The 26,284-nt window shown below is 40.8% G+C and overlaps 1 protein-coding gene across 1 annotated transcript in view; it reads right to left on the bottom strand.

Moving 5' to 3' along the window:
- Nucleotides 1-15,121: 15,121 nt before the first annotated feature.
- LOC115271262 overlaps nucleotides 15,122-26,284 on the bottom strand; it is a 181,797-nt gene continuing 170,634 nt past the window's right edge. Inside the window, exon 5 of the mRNA XM_029912370.1 lies at nucleotides 15,122-15,335. Within this exon, the coding sequence (XP_029768230.1) occupies nucleotides 15,122-15,335 (214 nt within the window). The remainder of the gene's footprint in view (nucleotides 15,336-26,284) is intronic.

Raw genomic sequence — 26,284 nt, 5'->3', positions numbered from 1 at the left:
ACTATAGATGTGTGTATACGTAGGACACACTGGTGACGGCTGAAGTCTAGGCAGTTAATTCTTAGTTAACGCACTTCCTAAATCTCGTCTTTCTTGCCCTTTTATCTAAGAAAGGCAGTAGCAGAATTTACTGACAAGAATGATTTCTATATAAACAAATCACGTTACTGCTTTCTAATCACAAAACCAAACTCCCAAGAACTGTCTAATAAATGACCTCAACTCTCATTTTTTTGAAGTACACAGACCAGATTAAAGACAGCAACAGATAAACCAGAAGAGAACAAAGTGTGTGTGTGTGTGTGTGTGTGTGTGTGTGTGCGCGCTGTTGATCTCTGGAGTTATAATTACCGAACAAGGCAGATGTGTAAATTAATCCTGCTGGGGCAGGTTGCACCAGTCCCCCAATCAATTCAAAATGTTAACACTGTTTACTTGGAGATACCAGGATTTCATTGGGATATGTTGTCCAGTGAAAATCAGGAAGCACTGACCAGTCCAAAATGATGAACTCAGTTCAACACTATTAAGTAAAGTGAGATTATTTTGTATTATTTTAGCTTTGCAAAGTAATTGGAAAAAACCCCCACCCTCAGCATTTTGTTGGCTGTTATTGCATGCTGGAAGAAAAAAACCCTCAGGATATATTGAACTTCCAAAATAACATTGGTAGTTCATCCAACAATTTTAGATATTCAGAGGAGAGGTTTTCAAAGGGATGAGATTTTCAGAGGCAAAGAGGAGCATAGGATGGCTGTCATACCTCCAGATTAAAAAAAAAGTACCCATTTCACATGATGTGGGTGTGGGCATGCCCTGGGCAGAAGCATGCCACGCAGTGGTTTATGAACGTTATAAAATATGGATACCAGTAAAAGAAAATACTCTCTGCATTGTATATGAGCTACTTTTGTATTGTACTTGGCAAACAATGCCTGGTCTGGTATATTTTAAACACTAAATGCTAAGTTGTGAACACAATGAGAAGTTTGTAAATATGATAGACCATTACACTATACGGCTTCTCATTTGAAAAGTCATTTGTGCAAGAAATGATTACTGACCCATGATATGTAAATGACTGAAATGCAGAAATTAATATTTGGGTCAACTCATGTACTTTTCAACCATGAAATGAAAAGCTCAATATTCACATTCTAATTCATACATGAAAGCATTGCAGCACTATTACTTGGCTATTGTATTCATTTATTATTGTCTTAATTAATGATACACAGAGTCATATCGCTACTATCAGACTGATGAAAGAGTTGCTATTCCACACTGATGTTTTGACACAGGAATATTCCTTCCTCTTGGCCTTTCTTGTACTGGCAATTATGGGCCAAATTCAGGCCAGGTGTAAGCATGTGAACACTATTATTTGCATAGTGTCTGAATTTAGCTCTAAAGTGCCCAAAACATTCCAGTTGCACATACAGGACTGGTTCCTCTTGACTATGCACATTGGGCCTGAGTCTGATATCACTTACATGGGGTTCATGCCAATGTGACTCCATTGAATTCGTTGGACTCACTCCAGAAGTACATTGGTGGGAATAAGAGAGAATCAGGTCCATCAGCTGCCTTTATTTACAGGATGTATTTATTTTCAGTCCTTTAATCGAAGGGTTCTTTTCCTGTTCCCTTGCATGCAAGGAAGAGTCCGTGGGAACATGTAGCTTCTATTGACATTAATGGGCGCTACAGCTTTGTATTGATGGAAACTCAATGTGCTGCTCCGTTCAGGTTGATTTCTATTACAGTGACTTTAGTGCTCATAAAACATGCCAGATCAGCAACCTCACAGATTCAAGCCCCCTGTTTCTCCATAGAGCAAGTGCAACATGCGCAGCAGCAGCAGCACTAGATCATTTCATCCTACCAGTGCACCTATGCCTCCCCTCCCCCCTAAGTAATGAGGAGGCAACCACCTGAATCAGTGAGAGGGTAGCTGATTATCTATGGCTACCCAATGTTGGACTCTCTGATGAGATTGCCAGAAAAGGTTCCAGCAGTGATCATAGAATCATAGAAGATTAGGGTTGGAAGAGACCTCGGAGGTCATCTAGTCCAACCCCCTGCTCAAGGCAGGATCAATCCCCAACTAAATCATCCCAGCCAGGGCTTTGTCAAGCTGGGCCTTAAAAAACCTCTAAGGATAGAGATTCCACCACCTCCCTAGGTAACCCATTCCAGTGCTTCACCACCCTCCTAGTGAAATAGTGTTTCCTAATATTCAACCGAGACCTCCCCCACTGCAACTTGAGACCATTGCTCCTCGTTCTGTCATTTGCCACTGCTGAGAACAGCAGAACTCTATCTCTTTGGAACCCCACTTCAGGTAATTGAAGGCTGCTATCAAATCTCCCCTCACTTGTCTCTGCTGCGGACTAAACAAACCCAGTTCCCTCAGCCTCTCCTTGTAATCTCCCAGCCCCCTAATCATTTTCGTTGCCCTCCGCTGGACTCTCTCTAATTTGCCCACATCCCTTCTGTAGTGGGGGGCCCAAAACTGGATTCAATACTCCAGATGTGGCCTGACCCGTGCCGAATAGAGGGGAATAATCACTTCCCTCAATCTGCTGGCAACGCTCCTACTAATGCAGCCCAATATGCCGTTAGCCTTCTTGGCAACAAGGGCACACTGCTGACTCAGCTTCTCATCCACTGTAATCCCCAGGTCCTTTTCTGAAGAACTGCTGCTTAGCCAGTCGGTCCCCAGCCTGTAGAGTGCATGGGATTCTTCCTTCCTAAGTGCAGGACTCTGCACTTGTCTTTGTTGAACCTCATCAGATTTATTTTGGCCCAATCCTCCAATTTGTCTAGGTGACTCTGGACCCTATCTCTATCCTCCAGCGTATTTACCTCTCCCCCCAGCTTAGTGTCATCTGCGAACTTGCTGAGGGTGCAATCCATCCCATCATCCAGCTAATTAATAGAGATGTTGAACAAAACCGGCCCCAGAACCAACCCCTGGGGTACTTCACTTGATACCAACTGCCAACTAGACATTGAGCCATTGATCACTACCCGTTGAGCCCGACAATTTAGCCACCTTTCTATTCACCTTATAGTCCATTCATCCAATCCATACTTCTTGATGACGGTTTGTGTGATATGGTCAGGTCTTGTACTGAGCTCACCCCTTCATTTCCAGTTCACTTGGTGCCAAACTTGGCTGGATTTGAATTGGTGACTCAGAGTGAAAAGGCCTTGTAGCTCCTTGCAGAGCCCTTAAGCTATCCTGTCCCGCTCAGGTGGGTTTTTGATACGCAGAAGCTGATGATGTGGGAGATTTCTTCATCAAAAGTAAATAGCACCTCCTTTTGAGATTCATGCACATAGAGGATGCCACAGGAGAAGATGCAGAGTGACCATTACCCACTAGTGCCCCTATGCAGAAGGCAGCCATAATGTGACTGCAAACATTCTGGAGAAAGGGAAGAAGCAAGTGCTTAATACCTTATAGGAGGTAGAATGGGACGGGGACGTGGCCACTTATCCACCAGCAAGCACGGGGCTGGCACCAGTGGAGGGTGTGTGCACTATACTTACCCACTCCAGAATGCCCCTAGAGCTACCTCCCACCACCATATGGTTTTTAGGAGCCACAGAAGAGCCTGGAAATTATAGGTGTCACTTGACTCAGACTCCCTAAAGACAACAATAATTTAAATACAAAACAGAACCTGAATGCAAGCATATTGATTATAAATAGAATTAACAGAGATGGGTTGTACAGAATAATGCAGATAATTCATAGTTGCAAAGCCAGGCAGGTAAATCAGGACTAACACACTGAGCTTCCTATGTTTCATGAAATCAACCTACCCTATAATAGATGATAAAATACTGTCTACGAATGATGCTAAGAGTCTGACTTAAAACAATCAAGCAAAGAAATACTGAATCAAGGCTGCTGCTATGTACCTGCTCATAATTAACTATGTTTATTGGAATCATGCCTGCAATGCTGGGCCTGATTTTGGGTCCTCCAAATCAGCTTTGTGGCAGTCTGTTGATGCACATCAGTTTTAAAGCCAGTGAATCTTGCTGGATGAGGCTCCTCCTGATATGGGAGAACCTTTGGACAGTGAAGAGGCACAGCTACTGCATCACCTCTTCTCACCAGCGTAGAAGGCACATCAGCTGGAATAATCTTGGAAATACCTGGCCAGATTGTCAAAGGACAGCCTCTGTTTCTGAGAGTGCAATTTGCCCTTCATGTACAGGTGGCCACAAATTTTTTGCACCCATGGCTAAACTCACCATTTAGACAGGGAAGTACCCAATTTGCATTTGAACCAGGTATGAATCCAGACAAAATAAGAGGTGTCCACAAAGAACTGTGGGTGCAAACCATGCAAATACAATTTTTGCAGGGGTAATTTGTGCAAAAAAAAAAAAAAAAAAAAAAGGGGGTAGAAACCCCTTAAAAAATCAGGCACAAAAAGTTTAGCCAAATTTCAAAGAAATCATGAGATGAGAACATGGCCAAAGTGTATGCACACTGATACACATTTGTCTGCCAGTCCACTAGGGGCACTAGCAACAGTAATTGAGGCTCAGTCCTGCAAAGTGCTAAACATGCTGGCGACTAGACAGCAAGTGTGAAAAATTGGGACGGGGGTAGGGGGTAATAGGAGCCCATATTAAAAAAAGCCCCAAACATCGGGACTGTCCCTATAAAATCGGGACATCTGGTCACCCTAGCTGGCCTCAATACAGCAAAGTATTAAAGCACATGCTTAACTTAAAACATATGACTAGTCTATTGACTTCAATGGGTTTACACAAGTACTGAAAGTTAAGCACACATTTAAGTGCTTTCTTGGGCAGGGTGCCTCACCCCTTGAAGGATCCAGCCATAGAAGAGCAAGTGTATCAAGTACTGCTTCAGAGCAGGAGGTGTTGGTTTGATGCTCTTTGATTTTGCTCTGCCTACAGCTGAAGTGCCCCGTGCACTATGTGGCAGCACAATACTAACTGGGGATTGTCTAAATCATGCAACAACATACTATAATGTGCAGCCAAAATAAATAAATAAATGAATAGGAAGTGAGCCACTCCAGCTGACTCTAAGAGAAGTTGCAGAGTTTCAAAATTAATTTTTATTTTACCTTTAACCCCCTAAAAGAGAATTAATTGCAGCGTTTAAGGCTTTCCAAACATGTTATGGAACATGATGGGGATACACTGAAATAAACACAAACATTTAGATAAAGCCACCATTTTAATTGTATTAATTCTGCCAATTAATGATAATGGAAGATCCGTCCAATTAGCTAAATAGCTAATAGTTTTATCAAGCAGAGGCTGGCAATTTAGAGCAAACAAATTCTTTCTAATTTTATCCTCTTGCACACCAAGATATTTAAAGGATAATGGGGGATCCAATAAAGGATATTGCTCAAATAGAACTACATTTAAATCGCCTAATGGCTTTAAGAGTTTACCCCAATTAACAAATAATAAACTTGAACACGCGGTGATTTCCTGCATAACATCCATAATCTTGTTTTTTTTAAATTATAAATTAACATCTTCTCTGCATGGCTCTACATAGAGATAATCTGAGAAATAGCAACTGATTTCCCCCCTGAAAAATACGGCTGTCTCCTAAAACAAAGAGCGAAAGGCTCCAGTGCAATAGCAAAAAGTATCAGGGCAAAGGGACCCTCCTTTGCCACAATATATGAATCAGATCCAAACCATGATCATTTGTTTTAACATAACTGTGGATTTCAATAAAGAAGACTGACCCATTTAATGTATTTGAGGCCAAATCCTCCTGCTATCTAAATCTGAAATAAGTCAAGGCTATTGAAGAGAATCAAAAGCCTGTTCAAAATCAATAGCTGGAACAAATTCTTCATGATCATAATTTTGAGGATAAAAAATCCATTAAAGTGATGCTTTTGATTGCTATTAATGAAGCAGTCTGGAATAAATCCAGATGGATCCATATGGATAATTGAAGCTATTGTTTTCTCACATTTCACGGGGCCAAACTCTGGACCTGCTTCATATGCCAGTGATGGGCACAGTAGTTGTTTCCCACTGACTACACCCTGGGCTGACCGCTCCTGGGGATGGTTGGCATGGGCTGAAAAGGAAGGCGCAGGAGAAATGCAGAAGCTCAAGTAAATCAGCTTCCTGCCTGCACCACAGATCTCCAAACATTGCTCTTCCTGTGCATGTCCTGTGGAGGTTATTACAGGCTGCAGGCTGCAGTAACCTCTGAACAGCTGTTGTGGAGGGAAAAAGAGAGTGACAGAGAGAGAGCGGGACTGGAAAGCTCTGTAGGTTTAGAACAAAAATCATTTCCTCTCTGGGACAGTGGGGGAACAGCCTCTTCAACCAGCCATTTCAAAGCTGTAAGACAGACTGGGTGGTGCACGAGGGGACCCACATCCATTTAAGGTGCTTCAGTGGCTGACTGTCAATCTGCCAGCATGAGCCTGCCCTCTCTCGCAGACCTTAGGGGAGACACGCAACATCATCTTTCAGAACCCACATGGAGCAGAATTCTGGACACTATGAACTGGGCAAGGCTAGGGGCTGGGTGGGCTGTCTCAGAGGAGGACACATGTAGGCTCTTTGTGGCACGGAAACAGGGCAGGCCGCACAGGCCTGGTTGGGCAATATAGCACACATAGGCAGTATCTGAGCATGAATTTTTCATTCAGAGCTGAATAAAGGTGTTGTTCTATATGAACTTGGGAGGAACTGATTTTTCTTTCAATATCAAAACTGAACCCAAACTTAAAGATCTCAAGCAAAGACCCCTTCTGACATGAAAGCTGGACATCATGTCAGTAAACTTTGTATGAATATCACATTAGGTCAGAAAGGCACAGAGCTTCAACCTTGATTAACATCCTAAACTGTCTTTGAGTCATACCCTGTTTAAAAGCATATCCCCATCTGCTAACCTACTGACTTCACATTGTGCAACTGAATGCTCTATTTTTTATTATTAACTTCTACAACAGCAGATTTATAGAGGTGTTTATAAGTCTGCTGCTCTACCAGTAAAGGATCGTTAGTAACAGAACCATCTGCCTCTCTAACAGCTGAAATCATATTTAAAACTTAATCTCATCTTAACAACCAGCTAATATTTTCCTGTTGCCCCCATCTACGTCCCTACCCTTGGTTTAGCCCCCATTAACCATTATGTATCTATACAATCAGCGTGGTTTCTATTACAGGCCCTTCTTCTGGGCTGCACCCTGGCTACTTTGCATCTTAGCAGCAGCACAAAGTAGGAGCAGCTCCAGCAGGCTCTTCCCTGTAGAGGGGTAAGCCTCAGGTGGCATACAGCTAATAAAACAGCTCCTCTGTCACACCACTCCTTGTGACTGGGGTGGAGATTCCCTTGCCACTGACAGTCCCTGGCTGCCATAACATTCCCCTGGAACTTCTGGCCGCCAATGGAGATTACTGTGGCCTGAAGGCTCAGCGGCTACACCCTTTGGTGGTAGTTCTCAAGGAGGCGGTTACTGTTATTCATTTTATAATGACAAGTAGTTGTCACAGCTTTTATGGAGTTTGTATGATTACAGTGTTTGCCGCTCAATTAATCTTTCCCTTCTTTCCTGTTTCCTTATAGGGCCTCTCCATGCGACTCGCTCAAGGCCCTGAATGTGCTTGAATTGAACTGGTGGAGGCAGAGCATTCTCAAGACCAGCTTGGAACTAGTGGGGTGGCCACAGTCTTGGGAACACTTGTGTAATGTTGAGAGGCGTTTTGTGTGATTTGCAAGCATTCCATTGCTTGAACAGGTATTAGGAACAGCAACATTCTACAGCCTGGGCTACATGGTGTGTGAGTGTGTGCATATGTGTGGGGTAGAACCATACCCTACAGAGAAGAAAAAATATGATTTTACAGATGGATGTTTACAAGTGCTAAATCCTGAGGGACTAAATGGCTCAGGGAATATGTAATGGGCTCCAGTCTTTCTCCAATAACTTGCAAGTCCACATATGGCCAAGGTGAGTAGTAAGCAAAGGTCTCTATCATATAATGGCTGGGTAGTGGCCCCTGTGAAATGAGCAGGAGGCCTTAATCTGATTTGACAGGTATCCATATCACAAACTGTTGACACTCTTGTGGCAGACTTAGCAGAGAGGTGATGGACTGAGTGGTCTTAGAGAATGAACTGCCTTCTCATCCGCCTAGCAGGAATGCCTCCAGAGAAAGGATGAGGTAATTTGGCAGGCAGAGTCTTGCATGGCTGTTGCCCATACTGCACCTGTACTGGGTATGAAAAGAGGGCTTCAGGCTGTCAGTCTAGCACTTTTCATGGCCATTGAATTCATTTAAAAAGAAAAGTCTTAAATCATGAACCATATCTGCCAAAGGAGAGAGATTTTTCTTTGTACCTCGCCGGAGTAAAGGAAGGGTTATCTGCGTGTCTCTACCAATGCTAGTTCTTGGCAACGTACCTAACCCTCTAGTTAGTGTGGACTAAGGTGCTGTGTTGACAAGCCCTTAGACATTTCTGAATTAATACAGCCATACCACAATATTGAGGAAATCTGGCTATACACGTCCTACCTATTTTTTTAAAAAAGTGCATAGCTTCTGTTTGAAGTAAATGTTACTTGAAGAATAGCTACATGCACCTGAATCAGGAGTACCTTGTACTCTTCAACAGATTATTCCAAACCCTAAATATTTCATATAATCAGTTTCAATTTATCAGGTTTATCCATCATAAAATAAAAACAACAAACTTTTCTTTATATGAACTCCAATATTTGTTCACTGTGTTCTTTGCACTGAATGATTTTTCACCCCCGTGCAGGTGGCCAGCATGAAGCCTCATTTTGAGGATTGAAGTTGAACTTAAGTGCTACATAGGCTTGTGCTGGCCCTCAGCACAGGGTGAATTTCACCCATCATGAGCACCATAAGAGTCCACATAGCTTAAAGCAGGGGTTCTCGGCAAATCAAAAATCTAGATTTCCTGGCAATTTTAATAAACAAATTTGCACATTTTCATTCATAGTGACTTAGTGTTTGTTTTCAACTTTGACCTTGGGCGAACTTTTGGAGAGTCATCTGGGAAGAACAAAACCCTCTCAGTGTTGAAGTTCAGAGTCTTATCACAGCAGGCCCAGATCACAATTAAATGTACATCTCAAACATTCAAGCAGTAAAAGAAAGTGTAACTTGTGTCGAGCTGCCCAGAGGTAGCAATACAGGAGGTACAGGTGAGCATTTTCTGCATCAATAGATCTAGTAGACAGGGATGGTTCAATCAGTCCTGTCCCAAACACCTACAATATACCTGATTAGATGACGGTAAATTCAGTCCAATAGTCGCTGGCAGGGATTGTTTACAGGCTTGATCCTCTTCTCACTTACACCAGCTTTAATCAGGATTAACTCAGTTTAGATCAGTGGATTTACATTGGTGTGAAATCAATTTAAGTGTCTGATCTAAAACCCATTGAAGTATTTCCAATTGACTTCAACGGGCTTTGGATCAGGCCCTAAATGAGACTGGAATCAGACCGAGATATCCAGAACTGGTTTTGTGTTTTGGGAGCGGGTGGGGAAGGCGATTTGGGGAATAGCAAATAGAGATTTCCTGTTAAATAGAACAAGGAGGGAAACATGCCCCACTCATGTTTGAGATAGACTGAGAGACGCAGGGGTTTCCCAGGAGGCTCAAGGTGTTATTCCCAAAAGAGCTCTCCTTCAGTACGAAGCAGCTTGTCCTCCACATCTCCTGACTCTCCACTAAGCCAATATTATTGTGGAGAAACTGGAAGCAGCCTTTCAATCTTCGATGTTTTATTTAGCAAGAGTCATTTTTTGTAACAAATTAGAATTAATTGTCACTAATTTTTAAGTTATTTGTCTGTGCTGCTAATTCTTCCAGAATCTGCAGTTTTCCTTAACATCTCTTTGTACATTTCCTGACAGCAGTTCAGCTTGATAGAATCATAGAATATCAGGGTTGGAAGGGACCTCAGGAGGTCATCTAGTTCAACCCCCCGCTCAAAGCAGGACCAATCCCCAGACAGTTTTTTACCCCAGTTCCCTAAATGGCCCCCTCAAGGATTGAACTCACAACCCTGGGTTTAGTAGGCCAATGCTCAAACCACTGAGCTATCCCTCCCCCTCAGGAATAACTTTATTACCCCGCTAAACCACATTCAAGACCTTCAGACTTGAATATGCAGAGATAAAATCATCTTCTTTACCCTCAAAGAACAACTCACCTACCCCACCCATGTAGAGGAAAAGGCCAAACTCCAGGACCTGCAGTTTTACATTTACAATGAGCAGGTGTTTTTGGTGATTGTTTTTGCTGTTGCAGTTTTTGCCATACCAATCTTCTGTTGGTTTCTTCACCTTGGAGCCATATCAAAAGAGAGAAAATACTGTAATTAAACAGAACAATTCACAGAGACACAAGGGTACAAGTATGATCTAAAGTGGAAGTTCACCTTTTTGATCTGCACTGTTGATCTCTTATCTGTCTTGCAGATCTCTATTGCATAATCTGCAGATGGATGGATAGACCACCCATCAGTGTTAATAGAAGTGCCACATGTTGAACAAGTCATAAATGTGCAAAAGATTTGCCCTTGGGCCAAAGAAGACTTTTGCCCTATGTCAGAAATTATTATAGGTTCACAGAGCACATATCTAAAACATCCTACCAGAAGTCACTTGTTCTCCAGATGTTGGCTAACAAACTCTCTTGCACTTGAGCACTTCTGCTCATTGTAACCCAGATACTCAGGGGTAAACACAACAGAGAAACATTGGATTCATATTGTGGCGCTATGTTTCCTCAAAGGTTTCAGGATCCCAAAGCTTGCAGAATATTTCAGTCATTAAAATGTAATAAATCTGGTGAAATTTCAAAGTTTTTTTTACTGTACCATGGAGTTCAGTCTCCTGAAACTTTTTGTGAGATAGAGGATTATAAATTCCAGGGTCCAGCCAAATTCTAACTAAGGTAATTACACTCAGCCTATTTAACATTCTCCAGCAGTTTCAATTGGACATGGTAATCTTCACTTCCTGCATAAAACTGCTGTGTAGTAGTGCTGTGCATTATTCAGCATTTGCGGCATTTCCACCCTGGGGTAGCTTCATTTCACTGGTGGATGAAGTGATCTTCATGTGTTGTTTCTGTATCACATTTATGTTGGTAAAGTACTATCGGGTCCTTTGGAGATGAAAGATGCTATATCCAGGGAATACTGTTATAATAATCCTCTGCTATGATCTACTTCAGTGGGAAGATAAAAACAGTGTGTTCTGTTTTGTTCATGTAACTTATTTTAATGTAAAATATAATTACAGCACCCACCCAGGGTGTAAGTTATTGTGTAATTTTACAACTCCATACCTAGATGAGTGTTGGCATTCAATCTACATACCCACCACACCCACAACTGCACACATCCTATTGTGGCTAATTACATAATAATTTGTATGAGACAGATTAAAATCAGTTGTGCAAGTCTTTTTATTTCACTGCAAAGTAAAAATAAAAGATAGCAAAACAAATATGTAGTGAACACTAATACTCAGATAAGTTTCAGAATGTATCTTCCATCAGATTACATATAATAGTGCATACTCTAGACATATTTGAACACATGCTTGGCAGTCTCTTCATTACTGCTACATCAGGCAACATTTACTTTTAAAAAAAGTTTTATTATTACAAATGCAAAACAATCAGGAAGCACTAGTCCTAATTCTGCCTAGTTCTGAGTTACGAACAACTGTCATGACCAGGGATTAATTTTTTGCAGTCTATCCAGGGAAAGGAAGATCGCTCTTTACTATAATTCTGGGGTGGAATTTGGAAAAAAGAACCTCCTAAAATTAGGAATCACCTTGACAACTATCCCAAATATTGTTGTGCTAAGGAAGTGGAGATGAGCCTGAGCTATTCGAGATGGATCCAAATTTTCCAGAGGTTTGAACATGGTATCCTGATCCAGGTCTTTTAGTCTACTCATTACAGAGATTGGCTAGACATAAAGTTTGAATCTGTTTGGATTTAACTGCTGTCAAAATCTGGAGGCTTTAAGACCTGAGGCTTTAGCTGCCTCATACCTTAAAAGGTATATATTTTCAAAGTGTATATGTAGCATAGCTTTTACAACTAAGAGTTTCTACTCCAGCCACAGTTCATGGAAGAAAATACAGAGTTTTGGTTCCGTGCCAGGTGCTTTTATAATACGTTACACAATAAGTGCATCATACATGCTAAGTCTGGGGCAGCTTCCTTACATTGGTGCTATCAGGTCCCACTTAGGTTCCCAGAGTCTCAGGATCTTGTGACAGGAAGGATGGGAAAAAGCATGTGTTCTCAGGTGGAAGCCTGTTCTCCTGGGTGTTTGCCTCTTCCTGGGGACTCCTTTGAAGTGGGTAGAATTACAATTTTTTAAAATTTTGTCACTTTACTCCTATTCCTGCCCTCACCTAAATATTGCCATTGTAATCAGCAATCTTCCTTCTGCCAGGGAGTTGGCAATAGATGGAATTCCTCTGTTGTGGACAAGCTGGGGACACTCAGAATAAGTAGGAAGTTCAAATAGGCATGAGAAAGGTGCAGCTTGTCTCTATATTGCATGCAGGGAAACTAGGAAAAGCTCAGCAAAGTACCAAAAGTTATATTCCAAAATAACAGCAATGAGGTCACCATAGTGCTGGTCTTAACCAGTTTCAGAAGAAGTAGAAGAATCACTTACGGGGATGCCAGTTTCATAACTCTCCATCCTACCCTGCAACAATGTGGATCTGCCCATGATACTTGTTCTACTCAAGGCATCTCATTCACCTTAATGTGGCTCCTGCTGTCTCACATGCTCTCTCTTCCTCGCTGTCACCCTTAGCCCAATGCTTTGGCTGCCAAGGGCAAGGGGCACCATGTGCAGCCAAATGGTTCACACGTGCTTGGGACCAGCCTGGTGTCACCACTTGATAAGTACCTCCAGCAACTTCGACTTTGCACCAAGGACTGATGTTCCCTTTATATACTTGCTGCTTGCAAAATGTCATTTTTCAAAACTTCAAGATGTTTTTGATAGATGTGTTTGTCAAAAAGTGGACACAAGGATGCTCACACCAATGCTGAGGAAATATGGAATGTCTACGGATTTAATATTTATGGCGAATGCACTATATACATCACCTAAAACAGTGATCTGAACAGGTACTGGAACGACAAGCCCTTTGAAGTGCAAGTCAGACTGCACCGGGGTCAGCTCTCAGTCCGCTGCTGTTTATCATATTGATGGCCTATGTCAGCAGGAAGAACCCAATGCGAAAAGGGGAGAAGCTGCTATACACAGATGATATAGCAATAAGGGCATCCGCAAAAGAAGACCTAGAGGAAAAAGTAAATCAGTGGTCTGACCAGCTAAGCAGGCACGGGATGAAAATGAACATGACTAAGACTGAGGTCATGTGAGTCAGTAGAGGTGCCACAGGGAAACTGGATATAGAGATTAATGGACCATGACTAAACCAGAGTGACCAGTTCAAGTACCTTGGTGGCTGGGTTATGGAAGACAGCAAGCTTGAATGTGACTGCAGTCCAGATTGGAGAGTGCTGGATGAGTGTGGAATAACATCCTAGATGTTGCTTATGAGAAGCATACGCCACTGACACTGAGATTCCAAGTGTACTCCACAACGCTGTATGGTGAAGAAGCATGGGTAAGATACAGCAGGTTCATTGCCGACAGATGTTTGAGATGAGCTGTCTTTGCATAATAAAAAGAGTTACATGAAGGGACAGATTTAGAAATGAAAGCATTAGGATGGAAGTCAATGTCCGTGATGTGGCTGACAAAATCCAGGAAGTGCAACTTTGCTGGTTTGGACACGTGCACAGGATGAATGAAGAGGATTTGGGGACAGGACAGGGTGGTTGGAAAGAGACCCCAAGGAAAGCTGAAGCAGCGATGGATGGATTGCATCAAAGAAGATGGTAAGCAAGTGGACTTTAGTGCTGCCTTGGACAGAAGAAGATGGCAGATGCTTGCATGATAACTCGACCCCAGGGGATGAGATAAGGAGAAGAAAAAGACGAAGTGATTGTCAAAATCTCCCTAAAAAAAAAGAAAAAAGAATAATATCCCCCAAGGCTTTGTGATTTTATGACATTTGCCCAATCAGAAATGGCTGAGCTCATTTAAATATATTTTTATTTAATTTTTTTTTTAAAAATGCACCTGGCCTGACAACACAAGGGCTACATTGCTTCCTGATGTGATTTCAAATGGCTGAGAAATTAAAACACTGAAAAACGGGGTTTATAATGGAAATGCTGACAGACTATTAACTATAGCAGCACTGCTCTAATAAATGGAATGGCCTGTCATAATCTCTAGTTCATAAATATGCAAATACAAGGCAGAAGATTTGCTCCAAAGGATGTCTCTATAATTTTAACTGACCTTTACTGATACTAAATGAGCTTGTTGCTTCTGTTTTTGTGCATTAAATATAAAGTACAGGGAATCCTGCCTGTCTACCTACAAGGCCTACTCCGGTTTCCATTGAATTCAGCGGCAACACCGCCATTGTCTTCAGCTGAAGCAGGATGTTTCCTAAAACATATAGTTTAAACTGCTAAGCATTAAACTGAACTCTTGCCTGTGTTTAATTCTGTTCACATTTGTGTTAATTATGATTGCATTAATTCTCATTTAAATTAAGCACCTATTTTCCCCATGTGTCAAAGAGTCTGACCTGCCAACAAACACTCACTCATCTGATGAAAAACAGGCCATCAACACAATGATATAAAATTGAATTTTATCCAGTTTCCTGCTTTGGACCAAATGGAGGTAAATCCAGTGACTTAATATTTAATAATCTAAATGTAATTTGTTTTGTGTCTTTCATCACACAGTAAAGAATTGGATGAGAGCAGTTTTGCAGATTGGCCCCCTAATTATTTTAAGCTATTCATCCTGGTATCTGTCCCATTGATGCTCAGCCAAACTGCCAGCGGGGGAGAGATCTGTCCAATCCAGGAGCTAAATGAGTCACTGAGAGTCAATCTGTTTTTTCCCTTGCTGCTGGGGTTTCCTTGGGTCCTGGCCTTGCTCTGCTTCAGTCATACACACAGCTTCAGGCCGAAACCTTCTTTGGCTTTGACTGCCTCCTGTTTCCCCATCTCTGCTCTGCTCATCACAGCTGTTGATGGGTTCTGACCGGCTGGCCACAGAAGACCAACGCCTCGATCACATTGTTCTACAGTTCTCGCTCTGACGGAAAATGAAGACATCTTGGCCTCGTTGTATTTGCTGCTGCAGTAATACAATACGTATCTAGAGGGAAAGCAAAACACATGTACAAAATCTGTCATTTAGGTTAGATACTAATTTATCTGTCTTAAGTTCTGGGAACAATATTTGTACTTTTCCCAGTTAAGTTCCATAGAAACTGAATACTAATATGACTTTTTACAGCATGGAAAACAAATATGAAACAGAGAAAAAATACACTTGTGAGAAATATTAGCTGCTCAGTATTAAAATATCTGACAATACTCTGAATATAATTTCTAAACTGGAATATTTAGGTCCTAACTGTATTCACTAAAAAGCAAATTTCTTGATTCCTCCCTTTTAGGGTCAGGATTCAATTACACAAAAATATGCAGCCGACTTAAAGACTGCATGTAAGATTAAGATAACTGGTATTTCATGGCAAATGATTAAACTAGCTGACACAGTTTTATCCTGAACTTTGCCATTAAGACTGACATTTTTATGCAACGTACATTGTAGTCTGCTGGTAATCTAAACTGCTGTATGTCGTTCTTCTTTCAAGGGCTTTAAATAGCAAAGAACTGGTCTTCTTTACCCTTATTGCAAATGTACAGGAAATATGTGTACGCTGTAACAAGATGAACTGTCTCTGATTGGAGTGTACTTGGCTAACTTTAGAACCTGGTGGTTCTTATCCACCATATAAACAGCCCAAAGAAACAGCAAAGATGTTCAGAACACACACACTCAGATCTGCTGCATGTACGGGAATGAGGACATTTATACAGCTCTAATTGGGATGAGAACATGTCCTCTGCACAGCAAGTCAAAATAGAAAAAGTGGCAAAAGTCTCTTACCACGAGTATAACTATTCCTTTAATACAGTTGTAAGCAACTCTATACTTTATTGTCGTATGTATTAATACCACTGTTCCGGCTTTCTTTTCCTTGCTGGCAGGAAGCTATAGGAATGACTCTGTTAGAAAATGTAACAACAATGTAGGATCATGGGAACTGCCATTTTGGATAAGAACATATCCTAGTCCCATATCCTGTCTGTGTTAATAGCCAGTACCACATAACCAAAACAATTACTGGTACTGTAGAATGACCTACCTGTAAGAGACATTTCCTTCCCAATCCCCAGGTAGTCAGGCCTAGATCCTCCCACTGCAAGTTAGACACCTCAATACCTTAGCGGAGCCTGGCCTTAGTGGCTGGCTTATGCTCTCCATCTGAGGCTTTATGAAATGTTCATGCATGTATCATAGTTTGCTTTCTCCTGTGTGCTGACATGGTGATAAAAATCTCTGCTCACTGAAGGGGGTAATAAAGGTCTCTGTAGGACAGTATACTCAACTGCTTTGGGTCAGTTTCTCTGCTGGAATATGTTGTGGAAACTCCATTGAAGTCAATGGAGCTGTGCCCATTTATTCCAGCAGAGAATTGGCGCCTTGTGTTTAGTGCAGGATTCTCAGAGGTTTATGCATGACAGGAATTCCATGGCAATGTTGCTGGATTCCTTGTCAGTCATAAATAATTGAGTAAGATTAAGGACTCACTTTTACATCCTGGATTTTATATTAGTTCTAATACAGAACATAAAACACTGGTTTTACAAAGCATCTTCCACCGGAAGGAAAAAATATAGCTTTATACAGTAACACCAATTTTATGAAAGGATGACTTTCAATCAAAAGAAATTTACATGAAAACAGTTTCATTGTTTGAGAACTTATACGAATGCAGGACAACAGGACTCAACCTGATTCTCAGAAAATCAAACCATATGACCATCTGACAAATTGTGTTACTCAAAATTTCTCATCGCTCACATGTAGAAATGTCTCAGCTTTTAAATACTGTGTAGATGATATAGCAACTTTCACTTTTCTTTCTACATTTCAAACCTTGAAAAACTTTCATAACAGTTAATATGAATCATCTAGCATTTCCTATTCCAACATGTTACACTGATCATTCATTAACTATTAAAAATGAAGATAACTATCATGAATTTTGATATAACTCAAAGTGTTAGAAAGGATATACAAACAACTCACTCACTCGAGTAACTTTTAGATTACATATGAGGACACATCCACACTGTTCTTTATTGTCAAATGCAATGCATCACTCAATTATCCGTCCATTATTAGAATATTTTCTTTCACTCCTTAGCACAAGTAGTTTGGGTTTTCTCTGATACCCAGCACAAAAGCGTTCCAACCACTTTATAGTATATAGGCCTGATTTGGTCCCAGGGTAATTCCATTGATTTTGGAGATCAAAATCTTACCTAAGACACTACAAAGTTTTATCTCTAAGAGCTTTTGCCTGAATAGTTCTGCTTACATGTATATGTCCTTATCTTGGTGTGAATACATATGTGAAGGGAATGATAAATGCGTAGGCCTTAATTGACGTGGGAGTGGTGGTTTTGGGTTCATCACAAAAATTGGCATTCTTTATTATTTATACAGTAATGTAGGTATTTTAGGTGTACACAGCTCTTAAAAATATAAGAAGACAGCTACTCTCCCCAAAAAGCTCAACATCTAATCAGACATTACACTGAGAGTAACAACACTAGATAATAGTGCAGCAGTTAGGAAGGGAAGGAGCAAGATGGTTACAACAGATAAAGATTATGGATGAATTTTACTCCCCGTCACACTGCTGTGCATGGAGAATAATGCCATGGAAGTCAATGGAGCTACTTTAGGTTTATATCAGTCTAAGGGTATGTCTACACTACAGGATTAATCCGAATTTAGATAATTCGAATTTGGGAAACAGGTTGTATAAATTCGATTGTGCGCGGCCACACTAAGCACATTAATTCGGTTTTTAACCACATTAATTCGGTGGTGTGCGGCCACACTACCCCATTACTTTAACCACAGTAATTCGGTGGTGTGCGGCCACACTAACCCTAATTCGAATTAACAAAATCGATTTAGGCTCTACTCCGCTCGTCGAGGTGGAGTACAGAAATCGATTTTAAGTGCCCTTTAATTCGAATTAACTGGCTCTGTAGTGTGGACGGGTGAAGGGTTAATTCGGATTAACGCAGCTAAATCCGAATTAAAGTCGTAGTGTAGACCAGGCCTAATAGAGATCAGAATTTGACTCAGTTTGATTTGCTTTTTACATTTGCTTCTATATATCTTGTCAAGTCCATACTTCTACATTTGCTTTAAACATTTTTAAATTTCACAGGCTGGGCATGGATTTAATGAAGGCTTGATTCTGCACCACTGGGAGTTTGGCTAGGGACTGCAATGGGAGTGGATCAGCCTCTTAATGCCAGCTGTTCTGCTTCGGTAGGGACAATCCCTTTTTAAGAAAAAAAATGAACCTTTTCTCAGTCCATTGATCCAAAAAGATCTTCCATTACAAAGAGCTCAGCAGAGTTAACAGTTGCTTCTCTATTTGTCCTCCCAAGTATTCCTACTTATAACATATAACTGTGGATGAGGTACATATTGCAAATCTGAACACAGGGAAACCCTCTGATCACCATATAACTGACAAGTGTAAGTTCCACAGAGGAGTTTATATGATCACTTATTCTACAATGGGTGAAACCTGTTGGTGGGATAATTGACAGCATTCACTCTTTCAGTTTCTTCTCCAGGGAGTTGTAGAGAGTGGGATTTAAATGTTTCAATAGCTGTAGCAGAGGGTGAGATCCTGTAGGAAGAATAAAAGAGGAAGCCCTAGAAACAGATAGGAAGATGGTGGAAACAAAGAAAACTGGTAACAAGTGGGGAGTCATGAGGAACAGAGACTCTGAACATTATCAGAGAAACAGAGTTAAGAGAGTGCAACAGCAAGATTAATACTGCGTATATCTACAGATCCACCCAAGGATCTCCAAGTACTTTAAGTACGGAATTAAGCCCATTTTACAGTGAGATAAAGAGTCAGCAGCAGACCAGGGAAGAGAACCAAGCACTTTTGATGTATAGTCCTGTATTTTAACCAGTGGATGCACTAATTCAGAGCTGGTGTGGGAGTTGTATGTAGCCCATTTCCTCCAGCCCTTTTGGCTGAGGTTCATTTGGCCAAAGGACTTGAAACATAGATTACATGAAGTTTTGTAAAGCAATTACTGAATTTTTAAAATCCCCTTAATTGCATTCTAAATACATTTCCATAAAAATCAAAGTACTTTTCCTTTTTGTGAGAACTTTGTTTATTCCATAAAACATTAAAACATTTTGAAAAGCTCCAGAAAATTTTAAGAGAGAAAACCTTTTGATCTAAAAATCCAGGATTGAAGAATCAGCGGGGAATTCAAGAAGAATTATGTCCTCCCAAAGTAGTAAACATATGGAATAATTTGAGTTTAAGAGAGTTAGACATTTTTATAGAATGAAAGGAGGAACTGAAAGATACAATGACTAAGCAGGGCACTGGGTCTGACTTTCTGTTCCAAGTAGCTCATTCCTTATAGATTTTTATGGCTCTCCTAGCCCCAATATTAAACACTTGACCTTTTTGTCAAATACTATTTTAGATTATTAGACTGGATGATTAGTTACTAAATATATGGTCTACAATAAATAGGAAATTGTTCAGTACAGTGCTTCAACCTCAGTTCTTTCAGGTATTGCTCCCTTGATATTTAAAGTTAGAACATCAAATCCCCTTATATTAGCGTTACTTAACCAGTTTGATGCCCAGAAGCCGCACAAGGTTTTCATATGGGGCATACAGATTTCTCATGGGGCACTATCCTGAATGCCCCAAGTCAATGGTTTTAAGCATACATCACCCTGAGAAGACAGGCTGCATAAGGAAGAAAAAGCAGCCCAATTAGCAATCACTATGGTGCATGTTTAGGAGAGGACCCCATGGAGTCCACAGACTTATTTATAATGCACAAATCTAGCACTAATGTAGCAAGACATTTTCAGATTTTGGGAACTAGTTCCTAACTACTAACAAATGTCATAATTAGGTTTTTTTAAACAGATACTGGACCTGATTTACACTGGTGTGATAGTTGAATCAGGCCCATTAGCTTTAATATAGTATGTAAGATCGGTTGCTCTAAGTCTTAACACAGATTATCCCTTATTTATTACAGGATAGTTTTTGTCAGTCTAAATACCACTTTGAGGCTTTCTGCTGGTGCCATTACTCATGTGAGTAGCTCCACTGGAGTGAATGAGCTGCAGGATTGGTCCCAAAATTTGCAGTGCTAGAATTTATATCTTCCTTGTTAATTATCCACTAGGGTGATGGATGCAGCCTATGTGCAAACCAAATAACATTACTCTTCCTCCTGCAGGAAGTTTAATTTATTAGCAATTAAAACTGATGTAGAAGAAATAGGAGAAACCACTTAAAAGTCCAGCCCTCAAAAATCGTGCAGTGACTGAATGGTTTGTGAACAGTCAATCTCAGCTAAAAGCACTACAATGTTTACGTAACTGCTGCACAGTCTTGTTTTTAATAAAAGTTACCAATGCTGGGATTATTCCAGTGTAATTAAATCATGGTTGTTTAGTGAACAATTACTTCCAAAGTAAACTGTTGAAACCTGCTGTGCTCCAATTGTTGCCAAATCCAGGTCCTCCTCACTCTCTTCTTCCCAGTTGCTATTAGTGGTGGCTTGCTCTAAATTCTGGTACATAGGCCTAGTTGTAATGTTATTAAGTGTGAGGAGATAAGGTTTGACAGTTCTTAGCCCTGAATTCAGTGAGTGGTTCGATGTGGCTCAGCATAATCTTCCATAACTAGGATCTGACTGTGGACTTTGTGGATCAGATTATTGGATGGCATAACTCCACTGAAGATTGCTGGGACTGATGATGGAAAACTCACTTCCCATAGGAATGTGGCCAGCTTGGTCTGTTTCTCCCTTTATAAAAATAGGCGATACATATGAAAAGTGGTAGGTACATTCAAGAGAGTTTTACACAGATGACTGAATTTGTCACCATTCCCCCCTCAATGCCCCATTTCAATAATTTGTTATCCATGTGATTTAAAGCAGGATTTCTGGAGTAGCATGTGATTTGCACAAAGTTGTACAGAAGTAAATATAGCTGGCACAGCCAGTGAGGTTATAAATATCTACTACTAAAGGGTCATAATAAAAGTAATATCTCACACTTATATTGTGCTTTACACTTTTCAAAACACTGTATGAACACTGACCACGCCTGACAGGTAGGTATGTATTTTATAAAGGGAGAAACAGACCCACACAGCCACATTTGACTTGGAGTTACATCAGGGATGAATTTGACTTGGAGAGGTTAAAGTCAAGGGAGCTACTCTGGATTTACAATTTATGCTGGTGTAATTGATATCAGAATCTAGCCCCCATCTTCAAGATGCTAATTCCACACTGCTATCTCACACTGTGGGCTTTTCAACTACAAGGAGTAATTTATCAAATGTAATATACTGGTATGTATGTTTAGCCAGCTGGACTCATGGATAAATTTGCCTCCTTCTGTTTATGTGCATAAATGGATAACAGCTTAGGTTAGTGCCTGAGAACCCCTCAGGAAAGATATCTTACTTAGGTATGGAACAAAAGCATACCAAAATCTGATATAAAATCATTGTAGCCTTCTGCCAAAAGCTATGTTTTAGCAATAGCCCTGTTTTGCTCTGGTTCACTATGTTTTCCATTATATCTAGCACAAAGGATAATGCAGGCTACATTTTCTTATGACTCAGGCAACTAGTCTAGAAACTCAGTGGCTCAGCTTTCTCAACTAGGCTCCTCAAGTCTGCATTTTAACCAGACATATCCCAGGCACCATCTGTCCATCTGTGCAAATGTCAGCACAGTCACTCCACTACAGTCAGGATGTCTTGAGAAAACAGTCACATTGAAAAATCTAATCTCCTTGATCACACAGTTCTAGTGATAATTATAACATTTCTATAACTCTAGGAAAGCTAGAACATATGCAGATAATGACACAAATGACACTTATGACGCGCCAGTGTGCTATAAATATAGGTGTTCAGTTATTGGCAATAGAACTATTTGTTATATTTTGAAAGCAGATAAATAACAAATAAGAATTTCAGTTTTTGCAAAATTACAAAACCAAAAACTTTATATGCATTAACCAATTCATGTTTCTAACCCATTTGCACCCAGTTCAGCTACTGTCAGTACATTTCCAGCTGCATATTTACATTGCAATCTACTCAACAAATATAAGAGGGACTTCACTAGTTTGCTACATCGGTATCCAGCATCACTTCATGTATGTCATTTACAGCTGGCAGAATTCAAATCTCTCCAGTAATGGCACATTAGTTTTACATGCACCATGGTGATCCTGGAGTAAATTCTATATGAAGATTCATCTTAGAGAATGCAGAAGCAGTTCCAACATAGTATTAGACCTCACAAATGCAGATAAAAAAACAACCAAGCAACCAAAAACAGCTCCTACAACAAACAAACAGACAACACTTTGGGCCTGTTTCTGATTTCACTTAGATTGGCTTTACACCAGTGCAATTCACTTGACTTCATGATGGTTATTTCCAGTTTGTACCAGTGTGAGATCAGAATCAGAGCTTTTGGGTTCATCTATAATAGGCATATGTTTCCTCTACAGATTTCTCTTTATTTCCCTAGGTTTCACTTAATCACGTGAAAAAAACAAAGTACATATAACTTATTGTTTTAGCATTTGATGCAAGAGAACATAAGGTCCAAAGAATATTGCCAAGATTCTGGGATGGCCTCTCAAAGAGCTTGGTAATGATGTCAAGGCCGGAGGGGCTAAACATACTGACTTCATTGCTAGCATCTTGCAAACACGGAGTTTTCTGACCCTTTCTCATGAAACTACCTCTTGACACTAATGTCACTAACTGACTGGCTGATCCCTAACCTCCCTTTTCTGTGAGAGATCATTGAGATGGTAGTGGGAGGCCAACTTCAAGAGCATCTAACATCCTCCACTTTTATGAACATGAATAAGGTTTCAGACCTGAATGCTGCAGTGATGGGCACTGATAATCTCTGCATGGAAATGGAGAAAAGTCAGATGTCCTCGCTAATACTGTTGTATCTTGCAGTGGCCTTCAATGCAGTTCACCACGTGGTGCTCTTGACATGGCAAAGGGAGGAAAGAATGGTAGTTCTGCTAATTTCCATCAAGAAGTTCCCAGAAGCTGGTAATAGGTAACTAATTTTCCTTCCCAAGGGCTTTCAGGTCTTGCGTACACTGGTCATAGTTCAGAGTACAGAGGTGTGAGTAGTCTGTGCTCTGCTGTAACTCCCCCGTGTGGGTGCACACAAAAAGATTCCTACTTTGCTTTACTGTATTCCTCTTCAAACAGGACTACATTAATGTGAACTAGGAACCTTTCAGTTCATGCCCACAGCATCCACATGGGAGGGTTACAGCGTAGCACTTTGGTGCACACTGCTACTCACGCCCCTGTAATTTGAACTTTGGGGCAGTGTAGACATGCCCTCAGTTGTGCAGTATCACAGCGCTGGCACCCCTCTTGTTCAAAACATATCTGTGATATGGGAATCGGTATGCGCTACAGTGTCATCAATATCCTGATGACACCAAACTCTACTGAAACCAAACACTACAGCTTCCTTGTGTCTGGCAGAGATAAGGCATAGATGCAAGCCAGTTGGCCCAGGCTCTTTCTAGATAACATGAAGGTGATGCTGATTGGCAAGAGAAAGCATTTGGAGAAACTGACAAAATCTGTGCCTTGCATGATGACAGGTTTCAGAGGGGTAGCCGTGTTAGTCTGTATCAGCAAAAATAGCGACGAGTCTTTGTGGCACCTGTGAGACTAACAAATTCATTTGGGCATAAGCTTTCTGGGTTCTAGCCCACGAAAGCTTATGCCCAAATGAATTTGTTAGTCTCAAAGGTGCCACAAGGACTCCTCGTTGTTTTGACAAAATCTGTGACTGCTTTTGAAGCTGAGGCTGACTACCACCGTGGGTCACAGCCTCGGGTTCTAGTTATACTCATCTCTACCCATGGAGTCCTACCTAGCAAAGTGGCCCCAAATGCCTTTTTTCACCATCTGCAGCTGGCCAAGGAATTAAGCCTTTTGCCTTCATCACATTCATCTATATCTTCATTATCTCTTGGCTAGATGGCGGCAATGTGCTTTACCTGAGAGCACTGATGACGGCCTCTTAGAAGCTTCAGCCAGTGCAGCATATGGCTGCCTGTTTTGTGAGCAGGGTACATTTAACAAGAGCAAATTACATCTGTGCTCCACACTTTGCACTAGCTGCCAGAAAAAAGTCTAAGTATGTCTACGGCCAAGCCTGGCCCCATTCAGGTAAAGTGCATAAGATCAACCTCCTTGTCCTGGTCTTGAGCTAACTCTTGGCTCTGTTACCATAGCCTTCCACCTATTGAGAAGGTTTTCCCACCTGGGCCCCATAAAGATGGGGTGCTGTGGGGGACTGTAAGGTTTTTGATAAATAATAGGAAGAATCAAAGTCAGTGTGGTCTATAGGCCAGTTCTTAAGGTATCCACTGAAGACACTGGCAACATTTATGTGGATTGTACAGCCTTAAATTACCACAAAGGGAGTGATACTTCCCTCCAAAAAATGAAATTTATGATTCTGCAATTTATTAAATCCATCTTCTCATATATGCAAATAAATAAAATCTCCATTACACCCCCTTGAGAAGCACAAAAGAGAGGCAGCTGAAGCAAGAGAAATGCCCAGGTTTCGTGCAGGAACAAAGAGTATTAATACTAAGAGTGTTAAGAAAAAGGAAGAAAATACTTTAGAAAAAATTCTGATAGTGCTCGTGTTCCAAAGAGAGAACTAATGAGTTCCCTAGTCATTACTGGGGCACTTTTCATGACTATAGTCAGTGCTTAATTTGTGCCAGAGCTTGCCAGGGCTGAGCCCCGGCACCTCTAGGCTTGGCAGTTCGTAGCCCTGACACCTCTGAGCTTCTCATATCAGTTCTGAACGTAAAAAAATTGCTTGAGCCCCAGCACCTAATTGCTTGAGCCCTGGCGTCTCTTTCATTCCAAATTAACCACTGACTATATAGTGCCATTCATGAAACAATGATCCAGTTCTGTATGAACAGCAAGGATCTTACGGCTTTCTGATTTATTGAGAATATTGTGGACCCCTTGTGTTTTGTGCCTTGGGATCACAAACCTGTGCAATGAACATCTTATCACATAGCATATACTAATGCATTTAGTGTAAATAACACCTGGAAAGAACCACAGACTATTATTTGTACATTTGTATTATTTTTGAATGCTTTAGGAAAATATGGGAATTTTTTGTAGCTCCTGTAGTAACCTCCAATTAAAAAGACATGACAATACATTCACACATGAGGGGAAAGGCAGTGTGGCTGGGTGCAAGGGACAGCAATGTAGTGTTGCAGTTATTGGCCTATGCTTCTTTTATGATGAACTGAGGACCTGAACTTGCTGGAAGTTGAATGCCCTAAAGTTCTATTGCATCTCTCAGCCAAGGATCTTAATGGGTTTGTTGGAACCCAAGTTTTTATATGTGATATGACCTTTTAAGACGAAAGGAATTTCTTCTATTATTTGCTTGACATGTTCCTATGTGAACACTCATTCCCCAAATCTCTGTGGTCTAATCAGGGATATCGTAAAACCCTCAACTGAAAAACGGTAGAACACCTCCTGTAAATCAGAAGTGTGAGGAATACATCTCATGATGCAGATACGGTCGTCGCTTTCTATCAAGATAAGCAACACTGCAAGTTCACTTTTGTATGCTAAATAAAATAAAAATGTCAATATTTACACATAACCTTCAAGGCTCTTACTTATAGCTTTTTAGTATTCAGTGCAGACAACGTTTTCTTTAGTCCATTACTAACAGCTTGGAAATTTAGTTAGAGGACGCAACCCAAATGTTCCTCCAAATGTTGTTTCCAAATGGTCATCTTGAAAAATGCTCTTTTAAAGGATGAAACCTTTATGTGAAGATATAAGAGCCATATAAACTGCA

This window comes from Terrapene carolina, unplaced genomic scaffold (genome assembly GCF_002925995.2).
Source record: "Terrapene carolina triunguis isolate 2854851 unplaced genomic scaffold, T_m_triunguis-2.0 Scaffold210, whole genome shotgun sequence".
Taxonomy (NCBI): Eukaryota; Metazoa; Chordata; order Testudines; family Emydidae; genus Terrapene; species Terrapene triunguis.
This window is presented reverse-complemented; position numbering and strand designations above follow the sequence as displayed.